Genomic DNA, 19,087 nt, shown 5'->3' with positions numbered 1-19,087 from the left:
AAAAGTAAACAAAAAATAAATCTTTGCGCTGATGAGAACGGAGTAGAGTACAGTTTTGGCAGAGATATCAACCAAACAGAGCAACAATAAAATTACAATTCATCTCACAGACCACGAGGTCTGCGAAATCTACCCATCGAGGACACGAAATGGTCTTCGAGCAGAAGCACTTTCAACAATCCAATCAGATCTTAAGCCCCCAGCTCCGGCCAAGTCCAACGGCAGTATTCCAACCGAACCCAGCATATTGCCCAATGCCAGTGAGTTTATCAGCAATCGCCTTACGATCCTCGAATCGACGATCCACGAACGCCGCCGTCTCCACAAGATCCGCCGTCGGGTCGCGCGTCATCACAACCTCCGCACTAGCATAGATCGCAGACACCGCCAAGCGGCGCGTATACCAAGTCGCATCGACAGCATCGTCTCCAGCCAGCGTCAGAATATCAGACGCAAGAGCGTGCAATTCACCCAGTGACAGTGGGATATTAGAAAGAAGCGACATTTGCGCAAGAGCCTGAGTACCAATCCATTAGCAAAAATACCCAAATCTAGATAGAGGATGTAACTCACATCTTGCCAGACGTCCTTGACTTCTTTGTTCATGCGCAATCTTTCCATTAGTAGTCCGCGTACTCGCTCCTCGGAGCTAAGCTCGAAGACATCTTTGCCTTTCTCGCCTGCGATCCGTCGGAATAAGCTGCCTTCTTCGACTTTGCCGCGGAGGATGCCGCGTCGGCTGGCTAGCCAGAAGAGAATGAGGTCGAATTCGCCGCGTGGGAGGAGCTGCACGGAGACGTCGAGGAATCCTGCGTCGCGGGCGCCGAGGGTTAGGGCTTTTGATGTGAAGCCGTGGATTGGTACGTGGGATAGGGCGGCGGTGAGGATTACGGTTTGCGAGTTTGTGTATTCATGGTCTGGGAGGCGGGGGTGGAGGGTTGAGTGGTAGCTTCGGCGGGGGGTAATGACTTGTTGAGTTTGGGGTGTTCGAGGTGTGCGGTTGAATGAGTGGGATGTGGTAGCCAATATGATTGTTGGCCGGACGAGGCTAAGGGCCGAGGGGTTGATGACCCTCTTTGTCATGCGAGTGAGGTGAGCCATGATGTTGGAGTTATTTTGGTGCGGAGGTTTCGGAGGAAGCGAAACTTGGAGATTGATATAGAGGTTGGTCCGTGCGCCTGTAGTATACTTACACGCAAACCAATAATTTTGGAACTAAACCAACATGTCTGAGAATTACTCCAGGATAATACCAAGACGGCCTATGGGCTTAGCAAATAAACCAATAAGAGATTTAGCAGTGGTTTCCTGTAAGAATTGCTTTGGTTCATTTCGTGTTGTCTTGCTTTTAATTGCTTGCTTGACGAGGTGATATGTATGGAGTATTGCGGTCTAATTTTGCTAAGATTCCTCACTGTCCAGGAGTCCTTTCTGGTAAATTGTGTGAGACACATCACCCCAGAAACCAGGCACTTCCCTTTTACCATCTAGCAATTGGCCTGAAGTTGGCTATCCACACGCCAAAAGAGATGAGCGAGTTAGCTGGAGTGTTGTATCCCAGCTTCTGCCTAGGTGCCAAACAACGACCTGAACAATGACCTTTGGAGCAACTTGATCTCAAGAACACAATGCAGGAGAGAGAGAAAAAAGTGCTCGCGCAGAATCGAACTGTCAACTTGATCCAAGGAATGGAAAGTAAAGCCGCTAGATTTACGCTGGCTGAAAACCTGCGAACACAAGACTACCACTGGATTCTACCAATTTACAGAAATTAAGAGAGATGAAGAAAGAGCGTTCTCCATTTTAGAAAAGGCATAGTGATCACCCAAAGTAGGGACACTCAAATCTCAGTCTGTCACAAGTCCATGAACAGCAGAACTGGATGGGAATAAGGGAATCATCAAAAGAACAGCGAACATGCCAGACGCCCCCTTGCAAGAAAGAGGCAGACCATAGACCGAATAAAAAACAGATGAAACGAAGTTACATAATCTGGTCCTGGGTCAGACCGGTAGGCTCTTGGCCTTCCATCATGTCGTCCGGGTGAGGGGCGCCAGCGTTCATGTACTTGACAAAGGTGATTCCGAGGGGACGGCCACCGTACTGGTATCCAGAGAACTTGGCTGTGGGTGGATCAGCGGGTTGTTCGATAATGTCCATAGCGAAGGGGAGATGGTTCATGCTTACAGATGGCGGTGTCAGCGGTATCAGGAGTGTCGAATTGGACGACACCAGTGCCGCGGGAACGGCCATTGGGCTCGTATTGGATTTCGGCGCGGTCGACCTTGCCGATGGTAGAGAACAAGTCAACCAGGTCGTCATTGCAAGTGGACCAGGGAAGCTGTTTGTTGATTAGTCTCGCCCACTGTGGATGTCTTGAGAGCGCAATGACTTACGTTGCGGACATAGATGACAGCACTCTTGTCGCCGTTGGAAGTAGCGTAGTCAGTGAATGGGTTGGGGGGACCAGTCGGAACAGGGGGACCCTGCTCGAAGCCACCACCGGGGTAACCACCACCGGGAGGACCACCGAAACCACCACGGCCGCCGAAGCCACCACCGAAACCACCACGTCCAGCAAATCCACCGCGGCCTCCCATAGGGCCGCCGAAACCACCGCGACCTCCCATGGGTCCACCGCCAAAGCCACCACGGCCACCGCCGCCAAAGCCAGCACCGCCGGCAAATCGGTCCTCACGGACTTCAAGGGGACGACCCTGCCAGTCGTAACCGTTGAACTGCGCAATGGCGATACGGGCATCGTCGGGGGATTCGAAAGCAACAATACCAGAGCCCTTGGGGCGTCCAGTGGCATCGGTGTGCACATCAGCACGAATGACGGCACCGTTCTGGGCTGCATAGAAAATCAAGTCAACTCATCATACCCTCCGACTAGACATGTAGCAAGGGCCAAAGGTTGGCGGGGATGATCGATCTGTACTTACCAGCTTGGCGGAACAAATCCTTCAGGTCTTGCCAGCCAACATTGAAAGGAAGCTATATCGAGGGGTCAACAAAACCTGTCTAGACTTAGCATCACAGGGGTGAAGAGAGGGTACAAACGTTTGAGACATAAATCTGACGACCGGCAGCGCCGGGGTGACCGCCGAAGCCACCACCGAAACCGCCTCGGGCACCGGGGCCGAAGTCTCCACGGGGAGGTCCACCGACGAAACGGGGTTCAGCTTCACGGTCCTACTAGTGGTCAGCTCACGTCATTCGAAGTTGTCAAAGACCGCATGCATACCTCACGAACGTAAACCAAGCGGCCCATCAGGTTCTGGTTGCTAAGCGTGTTGACGGCGTTTTGTGCTTGATCTCTAGTGGCGTATTCCACAATCCTAGGAGGGATCAGCAGGAGGTTCAGTTGGGAACGAAGGAAAGAGCACTCACCCGCATCCCTACAAATAGCCGGACAGCCATGTCCATCCCGTCAACCACAACGTTCCAATCAAACCAAATATAACCAGGGGAATAGAAAGGAACAAGCCATTCTACGTATTGACGCCCACCTTCGACATTCCGTTAGGAAGAAGCAAAACATCGGCAAAGAGAACTTCTCCAGCTGTAAAAGGGAAAGACACACCCCCAGTCAGCAACAATTCTCATTCACGCCACCCAAAGCACCCCCAAAGCACCCTGCTCACCCTGTCTCATAAAATCTTTAAGGTGATGCCACTTGACATCATAGGAAAGGTTGCCGACGTAGACGCGGCGGTCTTGTTGAGATGAGTCGCGGACGGTCTGCATCATGTTTTCTTTCGCAACAGTGCGATCCTCAGATCGAGCAGGAGGGTATCCACTGCGTCCGCCGTATGGAGAAGCGGAAGGTCCAGCAGCGCCTGAAGCACTCACAGGAGATCGAGATCGGCGTTCGCTGCGACGGTACTCGTCACGTTCACGGGGTTCAATGCGGTCCACGCGGTCGACACGGTCACCACGGTCACGGCTGCGGGAGCGGCTACGCGGGCTGTAGGAACGGCGGGCACGACGGGGAGGACTGCGAGAAGGGCGGCGACGAGGGGATCGAGACCTCTCACGCTGGTAGGGGTCAGTCATTGTGGTTGAAATGATGCGACAACAGCCAATGAAGTGGAAAATTGATGGAACAAAGAAAGAGGTGTAATGGTGCGGAGACGGGGTGTACTGGCGCAACCGCGGAAGTCGGGGTCTTGAGTCTGGTCACCTGACCCGTTCAGCTTGTCTCAAGTGAGGACCTTCCGGGGGTTGGAGCTTAGAGCCACTGGCACACATGTATTTTCCACACGGCGCACAATGCTCTTGAATCAGATGAATGGTGATGCGGGATGGCCGGGTTCCGGAGATCTCGTATATTCGGGATGGCCTTCACTGGCATAGCTCTGGCGGATTCCGGCCCCCCGCACCGACCACTGTCGCAACAAGCCAGAGGATGCGCGCAATCAACAACAACAAGAACGAACAACGGACGAAAGTAAAAGAAAGCATATATATATATATATATATATATATAAAGTCAAGACCGAAGACTTACTTGGTATGGGCGATAAGAATCGTCTGGGCGATAAACGTCGGCTGGGCGGGAGGGTTAGAATAGATCAAGAATATAAGGAGAGAGGGAAAAAGGGAGGAAGCGGGGGAGAAGGAAGGGTAGAATCAGGAAGGTTTCAACATTGGGGGGTGGGAAAGACACGGTGATTGGTGGTCTGGAATGACCGGGACCTGAGAATGTACCAGGGCAGCGCAGTAACAAACGAGTAATACAAAGATACGAAAAAGAAAGAACCCACCCATGATTTCGAGGCCGCGCGTGGCTGTAAGAAGTCGGTGGTACGAGGAAAGAGGTAAAGAGGGAAGAAGAGAGGCAATGGAGATTATAGAAAGGTCTTTGGAGAAGAGGAGGCACAAGATTCTGATACTGGCGCTTGGGTGCCGCTCACCGCCCCCATCAAGGCAGATAGCTCAACTTGGGGTGTATGCAACTTCCCTCACTTCGTACTTTGTTCTTCTCGGCGACTGCGGTAAGAACATTGAAACCCGTTGGAGAATCTCGCACTGCAGCTTCTTCCCTTAAACATGATCCCATATCCCACCTTCATGAAGCTCTTCGACCATCAATTGTAGTGACCCAGCGCAACTTCAAGCCCGCTCTAGTCCCGCTCCCCCCAGCTCTTATCTGTACTTATCGTACCACTCCAGCCTACTTTGTCATGGATATGCACCTAAACAGCTGTGTCCAATATCTGCACCTATGACTGGCTGCATTGCCCTGCGTATTTCAATTACTCAATTCCAAATGCCACGGCCTGTATACGTCCCGGGAAGTTACAGTATTCAAACGTAGTCGATTGCCAACTAACTCTCAATAAAACATCCCACAGGGATTGACAACGAAGGAGATGGGTGCTGGATGCTCAGCACTGGGAATCAAGATTCAATCAAAGCCAAATGCGCCACACCCTGCCTGAAAACGAACGCCTATGCAGCATGTGCTGTTGAAAAGAACTGGGTGGAAGCTCCAACGAGGGGACCAGAACGCCTGGAACGGACGAAAGATAGAGAGGGCCGACGAAGGGGTACATGTACAGAAATGGAAAAGGAACAAAATAGATGATCAACATAAGGCACGTGGTAGAAAAGAAAATGTAGATATAGAGAGAGATGGAGGATAGCGGTGATGTTTTTATGCCGCCACATTGGTAGGGGGGTAACGGCCGGGGATTTTCATATCCAGGGCGGCTATGCTGTCTTTCTTGGGGCGGAGCTCCAGAGGGACCGATGTCTCAGCGCCGGATCCAATTTGAGCACCGGGGGTAAGGATTTTGGGATGTTCCATGGTATCATCCAACGAGGTCGCATTGGTGTGGTTCGTATATTCTGTCACGTTGGTATTGGTAGGTGCAGTTGAGACACTCTCCCGACGAGCCACCTGGGGAGGAGCCGACTGATCGCGGCGATCGGCAAGACCGACACCCGTGATTGCGGCAAGAGAAGCTTGGTCGCCATCAGATCGAACCTCACGATCATCCGTGGGTTCCAGCTGTTGGGACTGCTTTTGTCTCGCGACAATGGCAGCAGGGCCCATCCAGTCGCCGTAGTAGCTATCATGTTGCGTCACTCTGGGACGCGAAGACCTACGGACGGTCCCGGTACCTTCGCCAGACTGATAAGCGTTGTATGAGTCGTTATCGGCTTCACGACGGGCTGCTTGCGCGGAGTTGTCATTGAAGGGACTTGAGCCATCGGGGAAGGAGCCAGCAGCGGCTAGCATGTCTCCTCTTCCGGCGGAGCTGTCACCACTAGACGGGGACAGGGGTGCTTGGAGGTGACGGTCGATTTGGACATCGCTGGGAAAAGCACCCCCGGCCTGGCGCGAAGACGTGGGTCGGTCTTGTGAGAGGACCACTGAGCCCGCCGAGTAGGGTGTGCGATCGGCTTCATCATCCTCCATCACCTCGCTATTCGTGGACCTGCCGCTCACACTGCGGACATGTTTGCGCACGAATGCGTTTCGCGCTTCTCCTGTCGTGCTGATAAGACCTTCAATATCTTCGAACCATGACATCATGGTCTCGTGTGACTCGGCGCGGAAGATCCACGAGTGGCCCCGGTGCATCGCACCAGTCTGTCGACCCTTCAGCATGAACTTGTGCGAGCTGGAGTCTTCTTGGGAGTGAGAGCCGAGCTTTTGCTCTGGCAGGTAGAGTGACATGACTGGTGTCTGCGATGCCACACGATCGGCCGACTTGAACTCGTGAAGATGCGTCGGCGACAGAACATACCTAGGGCTGATTAGACAATGTTTCGAGCATTGGGGTGATTTGACTTACCATCCAGGGGTATAACTCTTGAGATACTTGCTCTTGCGCTCCAGCATTCCAGCCCTGACCTCGGCAGCAGCCGGATGATCCTTACCAGGGTAGGTGATGTTCTCCACATTCCGAAGGGGGATTCGGGGATCGACGAGCTCGTCCGTCTCGGCAACGAACGAATTCCACTCGTGGTCCTGAGGCATGGAGATCGGGCCGGCTTGCAGCTTGTCAACGGTATCGAGAGCCTCGTTCGCCTCGCGCCGAAGTATACTGGCGTAGGCATTGTATGCCTTTTGGATCTCGCTCACAACAATCCCCTCCAGTTCGCGACCAGAGTTCTCCAGATTCAAGTATGCCTAGAGAAGTGATTGTTAGTTCGATATTCAGTGCACGTGGGGATATGGTACACACCCGATGCAAGTAGTTCTCCTCCTCGATCTGCTTCTCGACCTGCTTCTCCACGTTCAGACGCATGATGAACGGGTCACCTTTGCCTGATGTCGCAGAAGGATCGGTATCAACCAGGCCAAGAGCCTCATGTAGGTTGCGCACGGACTTGCGTGTGCCATCGATTTCCTTGTCCACGGTGTTCTTGAAGTCACCGGAAAGGCTTTTGATCTCCTTGGTCTTTTTCTGCAGATCACTCCGGAGACCAGTCAATTGACTGATCACCTCTACTTCCACCTCGATGGCCTTGTTAGCCTCTGTGTAGCCCTGTCGGTGGAAATCTCGGAGGATCTCCGTCGCATCGGCCAGACCACCAGATTGAAGGAACGCCGGTGGGAGGGTCTGATTGTTGACAACGTTCGAGGCGGACATGAATAGCTTCGCTCTAGTTTCGTAAGACTTCTGAACCTCCTTGAAGAACAGAATCAGGTCCTTTAGAACCTTGCGCCACGCTAGATATCAAAGAGAAAGGTCAGCCAGAAGTCAGATAACCTGCACGGAAAGTCAAACCCACCTCCAAAACGGTTCGCCAGCACCTCGGTCGGGTTCCCAGTCGTAGGGATCGGAAGCATGAAAGCACTATTTACATCATCCGACCCCTCAGTGTGGTACTTTTCGCGATCGCCCAGACTGAGGCTCCGCACGCTGCCCGCGCGCATGCTCCTGCGACTTCCATTCCGGCGCAAACTCCCCTTTTTGCTCAGAGAAGCCTTCTTTCGGAGGGTGCCCGCCCGAGTCGGGGTCTGGGATCGCACATGGGACATGGTGGAGGCCGACCGCTGAACCCCCACGGGAGCGTCGTAGACGGAGCCGCGGTGGCTGGCGGCGTCGAAGTCCTCCCTGAATCGGGGGTTGTGGATCTGCGGGTCGAGAGCGCCCGAGCCGTAATTGTACGAAGTGCTCCCGGCGAAGGAGCTCGGTCGGGAGAGGTTAGAGCGCGGGCCGTATCCGCGACTCAAAGCCCCCGGGTCGTTGGGTTGCGGGATCATGTATGCATCCTGCGAGGGCGTTCGCGGCCGCGCGGCCATCGCCATGTCTGCGGAAGCGTAGGTTTCTTACGGGGGTTCGGCAGGTTCGGCAGGTAGAGAGTAATCGCAGCGGATCGGAGATAGGGGGAGGGGGGAGAAGGGGGGTATTGTTTTTTGGAGGATTGAAGTACAAGGGATTCCAAGATTGGGAGGGAAAAATCAAGGATCGCAAGTCCAAGTGGCGTCTGGTTACCTGGCGAACGGAGGTGGAATTGTTTGCGGGGAGAACGATCAACTCATTTGACCCACACCCACTATTCACACGAAATTGAAAAAGGAGACTCTCCTTCTCTCGGCGGGGCATTGGGCCTCGATATAGGCTGAAATTAAGGAACTCTCTAACGATGACGTCTACGGTGAGGAACTGGGCCGGCGCACCCGAACTCTTCAGTCTTTGACGTACTGGATCGGAATCTCCATCCGTTCCAGGGGTTGTCTTAAGCCTGTGGATTTTGAATTGCATACAAGTGTATAGAAAAACACGAAGATATCCCTTATGCAATTGTACGATTGTACGGAGTCCTCACAAACCGTACAGAGTAGGCCAATCTGGCTGCCTGGACAGAGTGGCGGTGCGCCCCCTGAGAGAGAGAGGAACTATTGATTTAAGATTTGCATGTGTGTCATCCTCCAATCCACCTGTGGCTTGAGATGCTAGTCCAAAGTGCAGGTTACAGGGCGTAGGTTGCCCTGATCGCAGTGATGAACAGTACATGACGTCGGGATCTATATTGAAGGCCTTGGCTTCATCTGATCGTTTCATCCTTTTGTCCTTGGAGTACGGAGTATGATAAACTCTATACGCCCCTCTTCCCCCTCTCGCTCTCGCACTCAGTCTCTACCAAGGTTGTCCTTCGCTCCCCACCTCGTGCAAGGTTGCATCTTCATCACTCGTATTCGCTGGACCAATGAAGTATTCCCATCGAGAATTGGAGTGCTAAAATCTGATTTGATTGATCTATCTCCAGTCATATCAGAAAAACCAGTACCTGCAGACCATGGTTGTCTATGCCCAGTTTTGGTCGGCCAACACTAGGAACCTGTAGTATGCGGAGTAGTCCACACGTACTTTTTTTTTTTGAATAACGATATCTCTTTATCTCATGACTTTCATGACTCAAGTATACCTAGGGCTATCAGCCCTTGCATCATGTCATCTTAGTCAAGTGTTCAGTCCACCTCCAGGGCTGGGTAAGACTGAGGCTCCTTTGATATCCACCCACTGTCATTGGCTCGCTGGGCTCCGGGGATATCCCCTCACTTTCGCATTTTCGAATTGTGCATGACTATCAACTGAAAATGTTTGCACTGAGCATGCCTTAATCTCTTATAAGAGCCGGAGGTAATCTCCAATCAATACTCTTCATCACTTTCCAACCTTCTAGCAAGACTACATTTCACAATTACAACCTTGGAACCTCCCAACGTCAAAACCGAAGCCGCGTTCAAACTTGAATGTGTAGTGTTTTAATTTCCTGGGAACTAAAGAAAACCTGATCGGATAGACGTGTCCGGCATGCGATAGGCAGCGTGATATGGGGGGATAATTTACACAAAGCAACGGGAAAAGGCGCGAATAGAATGCAGGCTTATGATGCGGGAACCGGGGATGTGGGAACCTCAATACCGTAAGCGTTCTTGATGCGCTCACGGCGTCTCTCCTCGTAGCCCGGGCCGTAGATACCTAGCAAAATTAGTGACAATCGAGATGGTCGGAAGCTAGACGAAACACGTACCACGTCCCTCGCCCAACTCAGAGACGGTTTGCTCTCCGGGGGTCTGGAATGCCTTGCGCAGAGCTGTGCGGCGGTCGAACTCATCGACGGAGGTGTCCTTCTGGTATCCGAAGAGACTACCACCGGTGTACTCGAAGGCGGTCATGGCGGTGGAAAGCGCGATACCGTATCCGAGCAGAGCGGGGAATGTGCGGACTGGAGACACAATCAACATTAGTTTCCAACTCGTGATTCGGAGTCAATTGAGTTTTCTTGAAACATACCACGCAGTCCGAGGATAGCGCCGGAGAAGAAACCACCAAGAGCGACGTTGTAGTGGTCCTCCTTCTCACGCAGGTTGGCCGAAGCGGTCTTAACAAACTCGTAGGTACCACCCATGGCAGCTATCAAACAACATGTTAGCATGTCAATACCTTAGACTGTGTGGAAATCCATACCGAAGATACCAATGGTACCTCCACCACGGATGAAGATGCCCAGAGGTCCGACGTTCTGTCGGGTGAGGGTGTTTTGCACGGCGGATGCGAAAAGACCAACTCCACCAGTGAGCATGGTCGCCTTCATGGCTGCAGAGATAGCATCCTTAGCATGGTAGCTGTGATCTTCCTCGTGGTGCGCCATGGTGTGTGATAGCAGGGATGGATCTGCTTGCGGGTCGATGGGATGTGGTTGGCGATGGGATTTTGGAGTCGAGTTCTGCCGACCGCGACCGCCAAATCTATACCGCCCACCATTGAACGGAGCTCTACATGCTTGTCTGTAGGCGCCAACACTCTTGTGTTGCATGATTTGCTTTATTTGTCGTTCATCTCTGCAATTTGAACCAGTTTAGATTTGGCGCAAGTTGTCTTCAACCCCATATTGCTGAATAGGGAACGATCACGAGCTCCCAAGCCTCCCACGGTTTCCTGCCAAGTGTAGTAGGCTCCCCGCTGTCTCTCCGCATACAACAACGCGCTTTCAGCACTCAACCACAAAGCCATCACCTCGCGCTGAAGTATCAGATGGGATCGCCATATTTTGAGGAAATTCATCACTGAGCTTCACACAAACCACCTGGAGCACCAAGGCAAGATAGTCAACCGGCAAGGCCTTGAGGCCTGGACAGCATATCATGGCGCCTGAACAGTTGGCTGGTAGGTCCAGGCACCACTTTTTCCACAGAGGTCAAAGGCGTTCCGTTCGCATGCTAACAAGATTATTTCGTCCCATAGGCAAGACCGCGCCGCGCCTCGTTCAAGACATTCAGCTGTATGATCCAGCCCACGATTCAGACACCGGTCTCAATCTATTGTCGCAGACCCCGCCTCTGTATCCGACGAACTATCATGGTCCGCGGTCGTGGATTGCACCAAACGCATGCCAGCATGAATATGTCTTGAAATCAGACCAAACATTTGTGGCACAGACAGCACATCGAAGAAGACCAGGAACATCTTCCAAAGTTTCGGCGATGTGCTCGAAATGCCGGTGTCATCTGCAAGTGGTCGTAAACTACACCAGTAGCATGCAGGCATCCAACCAAGCCCTCAAAGAGCAGCATTTGCACCACCTGGTCTATAAGTCAGGACGGCAAAAGAATGGACTCTCCATGCCTGAGGTCACTCACCATGGACAGACAGCAGAAACGTTCCACTATCAATGTTCACACGCTTCATGTTCGGCAATGGTCTCGTTGCGAATCCTTTCACCCATACTAGGTGCGGATTATATCCATCTGATGACAGACAAAGACCTGTTGCGGAAACGAGCCGAAGAAGCATTCGCAACGTATCTAGAGACCATGGAGGGCATGGCAAAGCCAGAACCGATCAATTTGCTGGACAATCTGCGGCTTTATCTCACGAATGCTCTCCGGAACCCGCAGCGCAGTAAGCCAATTGCCTCGGGCAACAAGAGATTTGTGCATGTCTTCGGCGTTGAAGGTGCTGCGTGCAAGAGGCTGTTAGAATTCCTGGGATTCACTTACTTTGAAGTGAGTGTACCGCTCTGTATATGTGTGTCTGGAAATGTTACTGACAAGGAGTGCTAGGAATCTGGAGTGTGGCAACCACCTAGACTGCCAGCGGACGCCGAGAAACCATATCAAGACCCGCTTTGCTGTTTTATCGACGACGTTGTTTTAGAGCTTCTGGCATTGATACATCAGCGCCCCTCGTCTGAGAAGAGAGGAATACAATTTCCCAATCTCCCGCCTTCTGCCATCCCCGACATAATTTATGCCTTGGAAGCTAACGATTGTTCGTATTTCATACTTCCTCGTCTCGCGCTCCCCAACTAACTCTAACATCAGATCCCAAAGCTGCACGGGCAGATGAATTTGAGATGGCTTCGGACTCGTATGTCTCTTGATCCCAACACAGCGGATCTCATCCTAACTGATGCATCTACAGTTGCTACGAAGACCTTGGTGTGGTGGAGAGCATGTCTGCTGGCTCCATTGTAGAGGCATACAAACAGCAAACAGCGGTGGACGTCCCTGATATGGCTCCCCACTACTTGACCTGCCTCAAGCAAATCGCCATTCTTCGTCGGGGAAAAGATGACCATATCATTGAAGAAGCCATCCGTGACGCTTATGCAATCGGTCAATTCTCATCGGAAGATGTTGACGAAGCATACAAGTTCTTCGATATTGATCCCTATGGTCACGGCATAACCAACACCCACATCCTTGAACGTTTCTACAGCTACCTTGGGTCATCCAGGCAGGAAACCCAGGCACGTCAAGAATTGTGGCGGATTGGCAAAAGCAGAAACAGCGAACGCCTCCTGGCTGCTTCCGAGGATCGTATGTTGTCCCGCTCATTTTCAACCTCGTCCCGAGCGCCACTCGAAACTAATTGCTCCAATAGGTGTTACCAATGTTGAGCAGGCAAACGTCTTTTTGGGTGTTGAGAATGGGACCCATGATGATTTCGTTCTAACAATGTACACAACCAAGGTTTGTTTCAAACTTCTTCCCACGGTGGGATTTGATGCTAACTTATACGAAATTAGATCAACGACAATCCAGCAACCAAGGACGTGGCGCATAAAGCTTTGACACTAATTGCTGAGTCTCGGAATTCGCCTGTGCTCAATCATTTCCTTCTCACCGGCGAGACGCCCGCTGGTGAAATGGACGTTAGCGATGCCTATCGTTTACTCCAGCTTCCCGACGGGACGGTCGATGATGGAGCTATCACCGCTGGATACACTATCTGTGTCGATGATAACCCGGGCGAGGCTGACAAGTACAACCAAGCTTTGGTCATCATTGCCAATCACATCAACAGTGCTTCGCTGAAGGCCATGGCAGGCATCAGCACCGAGCCTGAGCGTAACATGCGGGATTGGCCGGTTGGCTTGCAAAACATCGGAAACACCTGCTATCTCAACAGTCTGCTTCAGTTCTACTTTTCAGTGCGCCCATTCCGCGAAATGGTGTTAGACTTTGAGAGATTCCAAATGGATCTCAACGACGAAGAGAGCCTAGTCAAAAAGCAAGTGGGATCCCGCAAGGTCACAAAGAAAGAGATTGAGCGTTCTATGCAGTGTAAGTCCCAATTTGGGGAGATCTAGCCATACCTGTTTCTCACGAATACTGACCGCTTTGCTTGCAGTTTTGAGGGAACTTCGAACATTGTACATTGACATGATCACTTCTTCTCAAAACTCGGTGACACCTGGAAAAGAGCTTGCCCGTTTGACATTGATCAGCCCAAGCAACGAGGCGGCAATCCGTCGCCGGTCCACAATCACTGCCACCCGAGCCCAGATTCTCGGCGAAATCAACGGCAATCCAATTCTGGGGCCTCTTGGCCCACCACAACCCCTTCTTGGGGGGCAGGTGGAGCAAAATGGCTCTAATACCGCCAACTCCACATCTTCCCAAATCCCCACTGCCACTGATTCTGAAACCGATACTACTATGGCCTCTACCATTAGCACGGAGGAGGCTCCAAGTGTCTCTGCCGAGGGCAAAGAAAACAATCCACCAGGATCAGATGACTTCGCATCAGACCAAACAGAAAGTGGATCATCTCGACCCGACATTGAAATGGCTATCGATCCAACTGATGTGACCTCGACCAACCCCGACACCTCCAATGTACCACCACCTGTCCCGCCTCGCCCTATTCCCGAGATCGATCGTGAGAAGCAGCTTAGAGATGAGCTTGAGTATGGCGCTCAGCAGGACGTCACCGAGGTCATCAACAATGTTCTCTTTCAGAGTCAGTGTGCCATCAAGGCTCGAGGAATAGACCAGGACGGTGAACAGATCGATCAAATCAAAGAGTATGTACTCCACGCTGGCTTGGTGCGGCAATTATACTGACCACTTGATTAGTTTGTTCTATGGAAAGACCCGCTCCTACATCTCCACCGAGAAGGGCACCCGGTCCAAGGACGAGCGTTGGTGTGATATCAAGGTTGACGTTGCCCACGGTTCCCGAGACATTTACGACGCTATTGACGGGGCTTTTGACGTTCAAAAGATCAGCGTTGACAACACAGTTGCTGAACAACACGGATCGATTAGCCACATTCCCCCGGTGCTCCAAATTCAAGTCCAGCGTGTTCAGTTTGACCCTGTGAAGAAAACTTCTTTCAAATCAACGAACCACCTCGAGCTGCTTGAAACCATCTACATGGATCGTTACATGGACACCAAGAACCCCGAAGTAGTGAGCCGGCGTGAACAGAGCTGGGCATGGAAGGCAACTGTCAAGAAACTTGAGGACAGGCGAGAGGAACTCCTCAGGAAGAAGGTAAAAATATCTTCAATCATTCCCAGATACATGTCGCTAATCTTGTCTGTAGGAAAACGATGGCATGGACCGGGCGAAACTGCTGGATGAAGCGAGAGCTGCGCTCCTGCGGCTGGAAGCCCTCGAGAAAGACAATGTTCTCGGGTCTGATTCTAGCGGTTTGGGAATAGAAACAAACCTGGCAGCAGGACTCGAGAGCCTTGCTCAAGAGGCCAAAGCCGAATTGCATGGTAAGAATCTTGATGATCAATTTGCTTCTAGTTGAAATGCTAACACTTTTACAGCCGTTGATGAACAGATCAAGGACACCCGGACCATGATCGCGAGCCAATTCGCCGATTACCACAATCTTCCATATCGTCTGTATGCCGTGTTCGTTCATCATGGATCTGTCTCATTTGGCCATTACTATATCTACATCTTTGATTTTGAGAAGAACATCTGGCGGAAGTACAACGATGAATATGTCACCGAAGTCCAGAACCTCGATGAGATCTTCAAGGGCGACTCTACCAGCAACCCACCAACTCCTTATTTCTTGGTCTACGTTAACAGTGATATGAAGGAGAGATTGGTGAGCCCCTTGTGTCGCGAACTCGATGAACCGATGCCCGACCAGGCGGATCAGCCGATATCAACCGTGGAAGACAGCAGGGCTGCGAGCTCCAGCGAGGATGTGAACATGGACCCTCCTGCCTATGACGAAGTGTCAACTTCCCGGGCCTCTTCAGGTATGGGTCTTCCCAACTCTCCCAGCGAGAACGATGCAAGCTGGCCTCGCACTCCAGTCAGTGGCTGACTCGAACCAATGGTGGTAGATCACAACCTCTCACCCATCGACACGGTCAATCCTCTCAAACGCAAGAGTGTTGACGCTGATGGCAACCCGATGAAATGACCTACGTGACACCAGCATGATTGCACGAACGCGAATGGGTTCCGATTTTTCTTCTTTTGTTTATGATTGCTTGGACTTTACTGCATTGCAAGCGATGAGACATATTCCGGTACATATTGTGAAGATACCAGGAGTACCTGTAGATTTATGGGAGAATCCAATTGATACTTTATGAGACATGTAAAACCACATGATGTGCCTGTGTAGTAGTCCATGGATGGAAGACGCCTAGACCCAGGGTTCAGACGTCCCCCGGATGAACGAATTAAGCCCTTGATTAGTCACCCCCAATATTTCCTTTCACGTTTAAACTGAGATCATGTGACTGCCAGTGGACGCCTTAGTCAGCCCAGAAACACCGAAAAGCGCCGCGGGATCGGAAACGGATCGGCTAAGAGTTTCGGCAGCGGCAACTTCGGAAACCAAACCGCCAGTCTGGGGATTGGGGAGGTAATGAGATGCAGAAAAAAGGTGGATGATGTAGAATTTGTCACTGGAAAATTTGTGCTATTTTCGTCCACGATTTGTCCTGTCAAGGAGCTAAAAAAGTCGATATAAGAATTATCTACTGAGGGCGGAAGCTACCGGGTATCCACAATTCCGGGGAAACGTATAGTCACCCGGGACTCTTTCCGCGCTCACTGCCGCTCGGGATTATAAGAACCACAGATTGCCGTTGTCACGACCCCAGAGGGTTCTCCAGATCTTTATATACTGGGTCTGTTGGCAATTTTGGTTTTGCTCCATTTCCATTGAGCTACTGTCCAATTCTCACAATTGGCAAATCTACATCATGCCTTCTCAGGTAGCAACATGCTTGCGCCTCGCGCGCCAGTTCTCGGCCAACCCAGCCCAGGTAAGTAATTTGTTACTTTAGATCATATCGGCTGGAGAATCGTGGGGACTGACAGCTCGTTCCTTGCAGCACCAACGTTTCATGGCCCGTGCATTCTCCAGCAGTGTCCGCCGCAGTGAGATCAACAAGATCTACCCTTCCGCCGAGGTCGCCGTTAAGGACATGAAGTCTAACTCCACCGTTCTGGCTGGTGGATTCGGTCTGTCCGGTGTGCCCGACTCTCTTATCAATGCCGTCCTCGCCAACCCCTCCATCACTGGCCTCACCGTGGCCAGTAACAACGCCGGTGTCGACGGAGCCGGTCTCGGTCTGCTCCTCAAGTCCAAGCAGATCAAGAAGATGATTGCTTCTTACGTCGGCGAGAACAAGACCTTCGAGCGCATGTATCTCACCGGTGAGATCGATCTCGAGCTTACTCCCCAGGGAACCCTGGCTGAGCGGTGCCGTTCCGGCGGTGCGGGTATCCCCGCGTTCTACACACCCGCCGCCTTCGGTACCGTGGTGCAGACCGGTGCAGTTCCCTTGCGTCACAATGCCGACGGAACCGTCGCCAAGTTCAGCGAGGCTCGCGACGTCAAGGTCTTTGACGGCAAGAGCTACGTCATGGAGGAGGCCATCAAGGGTGACTACGCCTTCGTGAAGGCCTGGAAGGCCGACAAGCTCGGTAACTGCCAGTTCCGCTATGCTGCCGCCAACTTCAACGGCGCCATGGGCCGTAACGCCAAGATGACCATTGTCGAGGCCGAGAACATCGTCGAGCCCGGCGAGATCGACCCCGCTGCCATCCACCTGCCCGGTATCTACGTCAAGCGCGTTATCCAGAGCACCACCCCCAAGGGCATTGAGAAGTTCACCTTCGCCAAGGAGGAGGGTGCCGACACCTCTGCTCTCGGCAAGGGTGAGACCGCCAACAAGCGCGAGCGCATCGTCCGCCGTGCTGCTAAGGAGTTCAAGAACGGCATGTACGCCAACCTCGGTATCGGTATGCCCATGCTTGCTCCCAACTTCGTCGACCCCTCCGTCGAGGTTACCCTGCAGTCTGAGAATGGTATTCTCGGACTCGGCCCCTACCCCAAGCAGGGTCAGGAGGACGCTGACCTCATCAACGCCGGCAAGGAGACCGTCACTCTCAAGCCCGGTGCCAGCTGCTTCGGCAGCGACGAGTCCTTCGGCATGATCCGTTCCGGCCGTATCGACCTCACCATCCTCGGTGCCATGCAGGTCAGCGCCAAGGGTGACTTGGCCAACTGGATGCTCCCCGGTAAGATCAAGGGCTTCGGTGGAGCCATGGATCTCGTCTCCAACCCCGCTGCCACCAAGGTCGTTGTGACCATGGAACACACCGACAAGAAGGGTAACCCCAAGATTGTCAAGAACTGCGAATTCCCTCTGACCGGCCCTGCCTGTGTCAGCCGCATCATCACAGAGCTCTGCGTCTTCGACGTTGACTTCTCCCACGGCCTGACTCTGATTGAGCTTGCTGACGGTGTCACTGTTGAGGAGATTCAGGCTAAGACCGAGGCTCCCTTCAAGGTCGCCGATGACCTGAAGCCCATGCTGTAAATGTTGTAAATTTGCATGCATCTTGTACGTTCTGTTAAAGCGTTTTGTACATACCAATCGGTTGTTTCGCAGGAGTTAGATTGTTCAAAATTCAAGTTTTCATTCATATGAATATTCGTGGATTGTGTATGTGTTGGTTACCTAGGTATACAGCGAAAATATTGCCTTTGGGATATATTTAGTACAATGGAGAGTAGAATATTAGGAATACAGACAAAAGAAAAAGATAAAGAAATACAAAAGGTATTGGTACAACTCATGCAACCCATCAAATCAAAACCCCATGCTCACTCCAATCCAGGGAGAGGATAAATATCCTAGACACAATTTTATACAGCGAAACAATCAGGTCAACCGTATGATACCAGCCATCCGCTTCTTTAAACGGCCGAACCAATCGCGGTTCGGGGCCTCTGCAAACTCGCGCACAACGTTGTCATAATGGTCTGGGTTGCTTGCTGGCCGGCGCAGCTTCTCCGGTAGCGGGTATTGGGTCGCGAAACGGTTGTTCAATAGCGCCTCGAGAGCCTTGGTGGAGGTTTCGGAGATCGCTGGGCTAGATTGATTGCTGGGCTGGAGGCGACTCTGGATGTAAGTCTGGACAGAGACTGAAGCTGGGCGGACCGCATCAGAGGGCCATTGTTTGAGGATGTGAGTGAGGCGGCTTTGAAGCGAGCGCGGGCTGATGGTCTGAATGGGATGTTAGTAAAGAATTAAAGACAAAGACCCCTTTCATCTTACAAGATGAATGGGCAGACTTGATTGGTACTCACAGGCTTAGACATGGTCGGATAAGTAATTGAGGGAGTTCGTGGCGGCAAGACGATCTGGAAATACTCGACGGACCGGGAACAGTCTATTTCGGCCTGGCTCATCAGGCACCATCAGCCACATCCATTCTTGTTGCCTTTCTAACCCCGACATCTTCCACATCCCCCTTTACTCTCGTTATCCTCTCGGCATTCCAACCTAAGTTGCGTTTAGTCTCTTCTTCTCTTTTGTATCTATCCACGT

The 19,087-nt window shown here is 52.0% G+C and overlaps 7 protein-coding genes across 7 annotated transcripts; 2 read left to right on the top strand and 5 right to left on the bottom strand.

Annotated features, from left to right (window-relative positions):
* Window positions 1-184: 184 nt before the first annotated feature.
* Window positions 185-1,101, bottom strand: N7506_007947 (uncharacterized protein; the record flags this gene model as incomplete). Its single annotated transcript, XM_056957240.1, has 2 exons — window positions 185-517; window positions 574-1,101. The coding sequence occupies 2 exons, from the start codon at window positions 1,099-1,101 to the stop codon at window positions 185-187; spliced, it is 861 nt and encodes a 286-aa protein (XP_056811574.1).
* An 882-nt stretch (window positions 1,102-1,983) lies between these two features.
* On the bottom strand, window positions 1,984-4,059 carry N7506_007946 (uncharacterized protein; the record flags this gene model as incomplete). Its single annotated transcript, XM_056957239.1, has 9 exons — window positions 1,984-2,123; window positions 2,188-2,341; window positions 2,397-2,854; window positions 2,946-2,997; window positions 3,064-3,195; window positions 3,248-3,341; window positions 3,394-3,401; window positions 3,513-3,565; window positions 3,648-4,059. 9 exons carry the CDS (start codon window positions 4,057-4,059, stop codon window positions 1,984-1,986), a joined length of 1,503 nt encoding a protein of 500 aa, XP_056811573.1.
* Window positions 4,060-5,662: 1,603 nt separating this feature from the next.
* On the bottom strand, window positions 5,663-8,272 carry N7506_007945 (SLM1 family PH domain-containing protein; the record flags this gene model as incomplete). Its single annotated transcript, XM_056957238.1, has 4 exons — window positions 5,663-6,761; window positions 6,810-7,147; window positions 7,203-7,690; window positions 7,753-8,272. 4 exons carry the CDS (start codon window positions 8,270-8,272, stop codon window positions 5,663-5,665), a joined length of 2,445 nt encoding a protein of 814 aa, XP_056811572.1.
* A 1,583-nt stretch (window positions 8,273-9,855) lies between these two features.
* N7506_007944 (Tim17/Tim22/Tim23/Pmp24 family protein) lies at window positions 9,856-10,623 on the bottom strand (the record flags this gene model as incomplete). The annotated part of the gene is made up of 4 exons (XM_056957237.1): window positions 9,856-9,950; window positions 10,003-10,197; window positions 10,266-10,385; window positions 10,440-10,623. 4 exons carry the CDS (start codon window positions 10,621-10,623, stop codon window positions 9,856-9,858), a joined length of 594 nt encoding a protein of 197 aa, XP_056811571.1.
* Window positions 10,624-11,116: 493 nt separating this feature from the next.
* On the top strand, window positions 11,117-15,555 carry N7506_007943 (ubiquitin-specific protease UBP2; the record flags this gene model as incomplete). The annotated part of the gene is made up of 11 exons (XM_056957236.1): window positions 11,117-11,138; window positions 11,217-11,977; window positions 12,035-12,242; window positions 12,296-12,341; window positions 12,396-12,793; window positions 12,858-12,946; window positions 13,003-13,540; window positions 13,608-14,283; window positions 14,336-14,756; window positions 14,809-14,986; window positions 15,041-15,555. 11 exons carry the CDS (start codon window positions 11,117-11,119, stop codon window positions 15,553-15,555), a joined length of 3,852 nt encoding a protein of 1,283 aa, XP_056811570.1.
* An 892-nt stretch (window positions 15,556-16,447) lies between these two features.
* Window positions 16,448-18,073, top strand: N7506_007942 (3-oxoacid CoA-transferase; the record flags this gene model as incomplete). Its single annotated transcript, XM_056957235.1, has 2 exons — window positions 16,448-16,510; window positions 16,580-18,073. 2 exons carry the CDS (start codon window positions 16,448-16,450, stop codon window positions 18,071-18,073), a joined length of 1,557 nt encoding a protein of 518 aa, XP_056811569.1.
* A 345-nt stretch (window positions 18,074-18,418) lies between these two features.
* N7506_007941 (ubiquinol-cytochrome c reductase complex assembly factor 2) lies at window positions 18,419-18,858 on the bottom strand (the record flags this gene model as incomplete). Its single annotated transcript, XM_056957234.1, has 2 exons — window positions 18,419-18,763; window positions 18,847-18,858. The coding sequence occupies 2 exons, from the start codon at window positions 18,856-18,858 to the stop codon at window positions 18,419-18,421; spliced, it is 357 nt and encodes a 118-aa protein (XP_056811568.1).
* Between the last annotated feature and the right edge of the window lie 229 nt (window positions 18,859-19,087).

This window comes from Penicillium brevicompactum (assembly GCF_028827555.1).
Source record: "Penicillium brevicompactum strain IBT 35665 chromosome Unknown utg000005l_segment0_segment0, whole genome shotgun sequence".
Classification (NCBI taxonomy): Eukaryota; Fungi; Ascomycota; class Eurotiomycetes; order Eurotiales; family Aspergillaceae; genus Penicillium; species Penicillium brevicompactum.
Note: the sequence above shows the minus strand (reverse complement) of the source record. Positions and strands in the feature narration are given on the sequence as shown.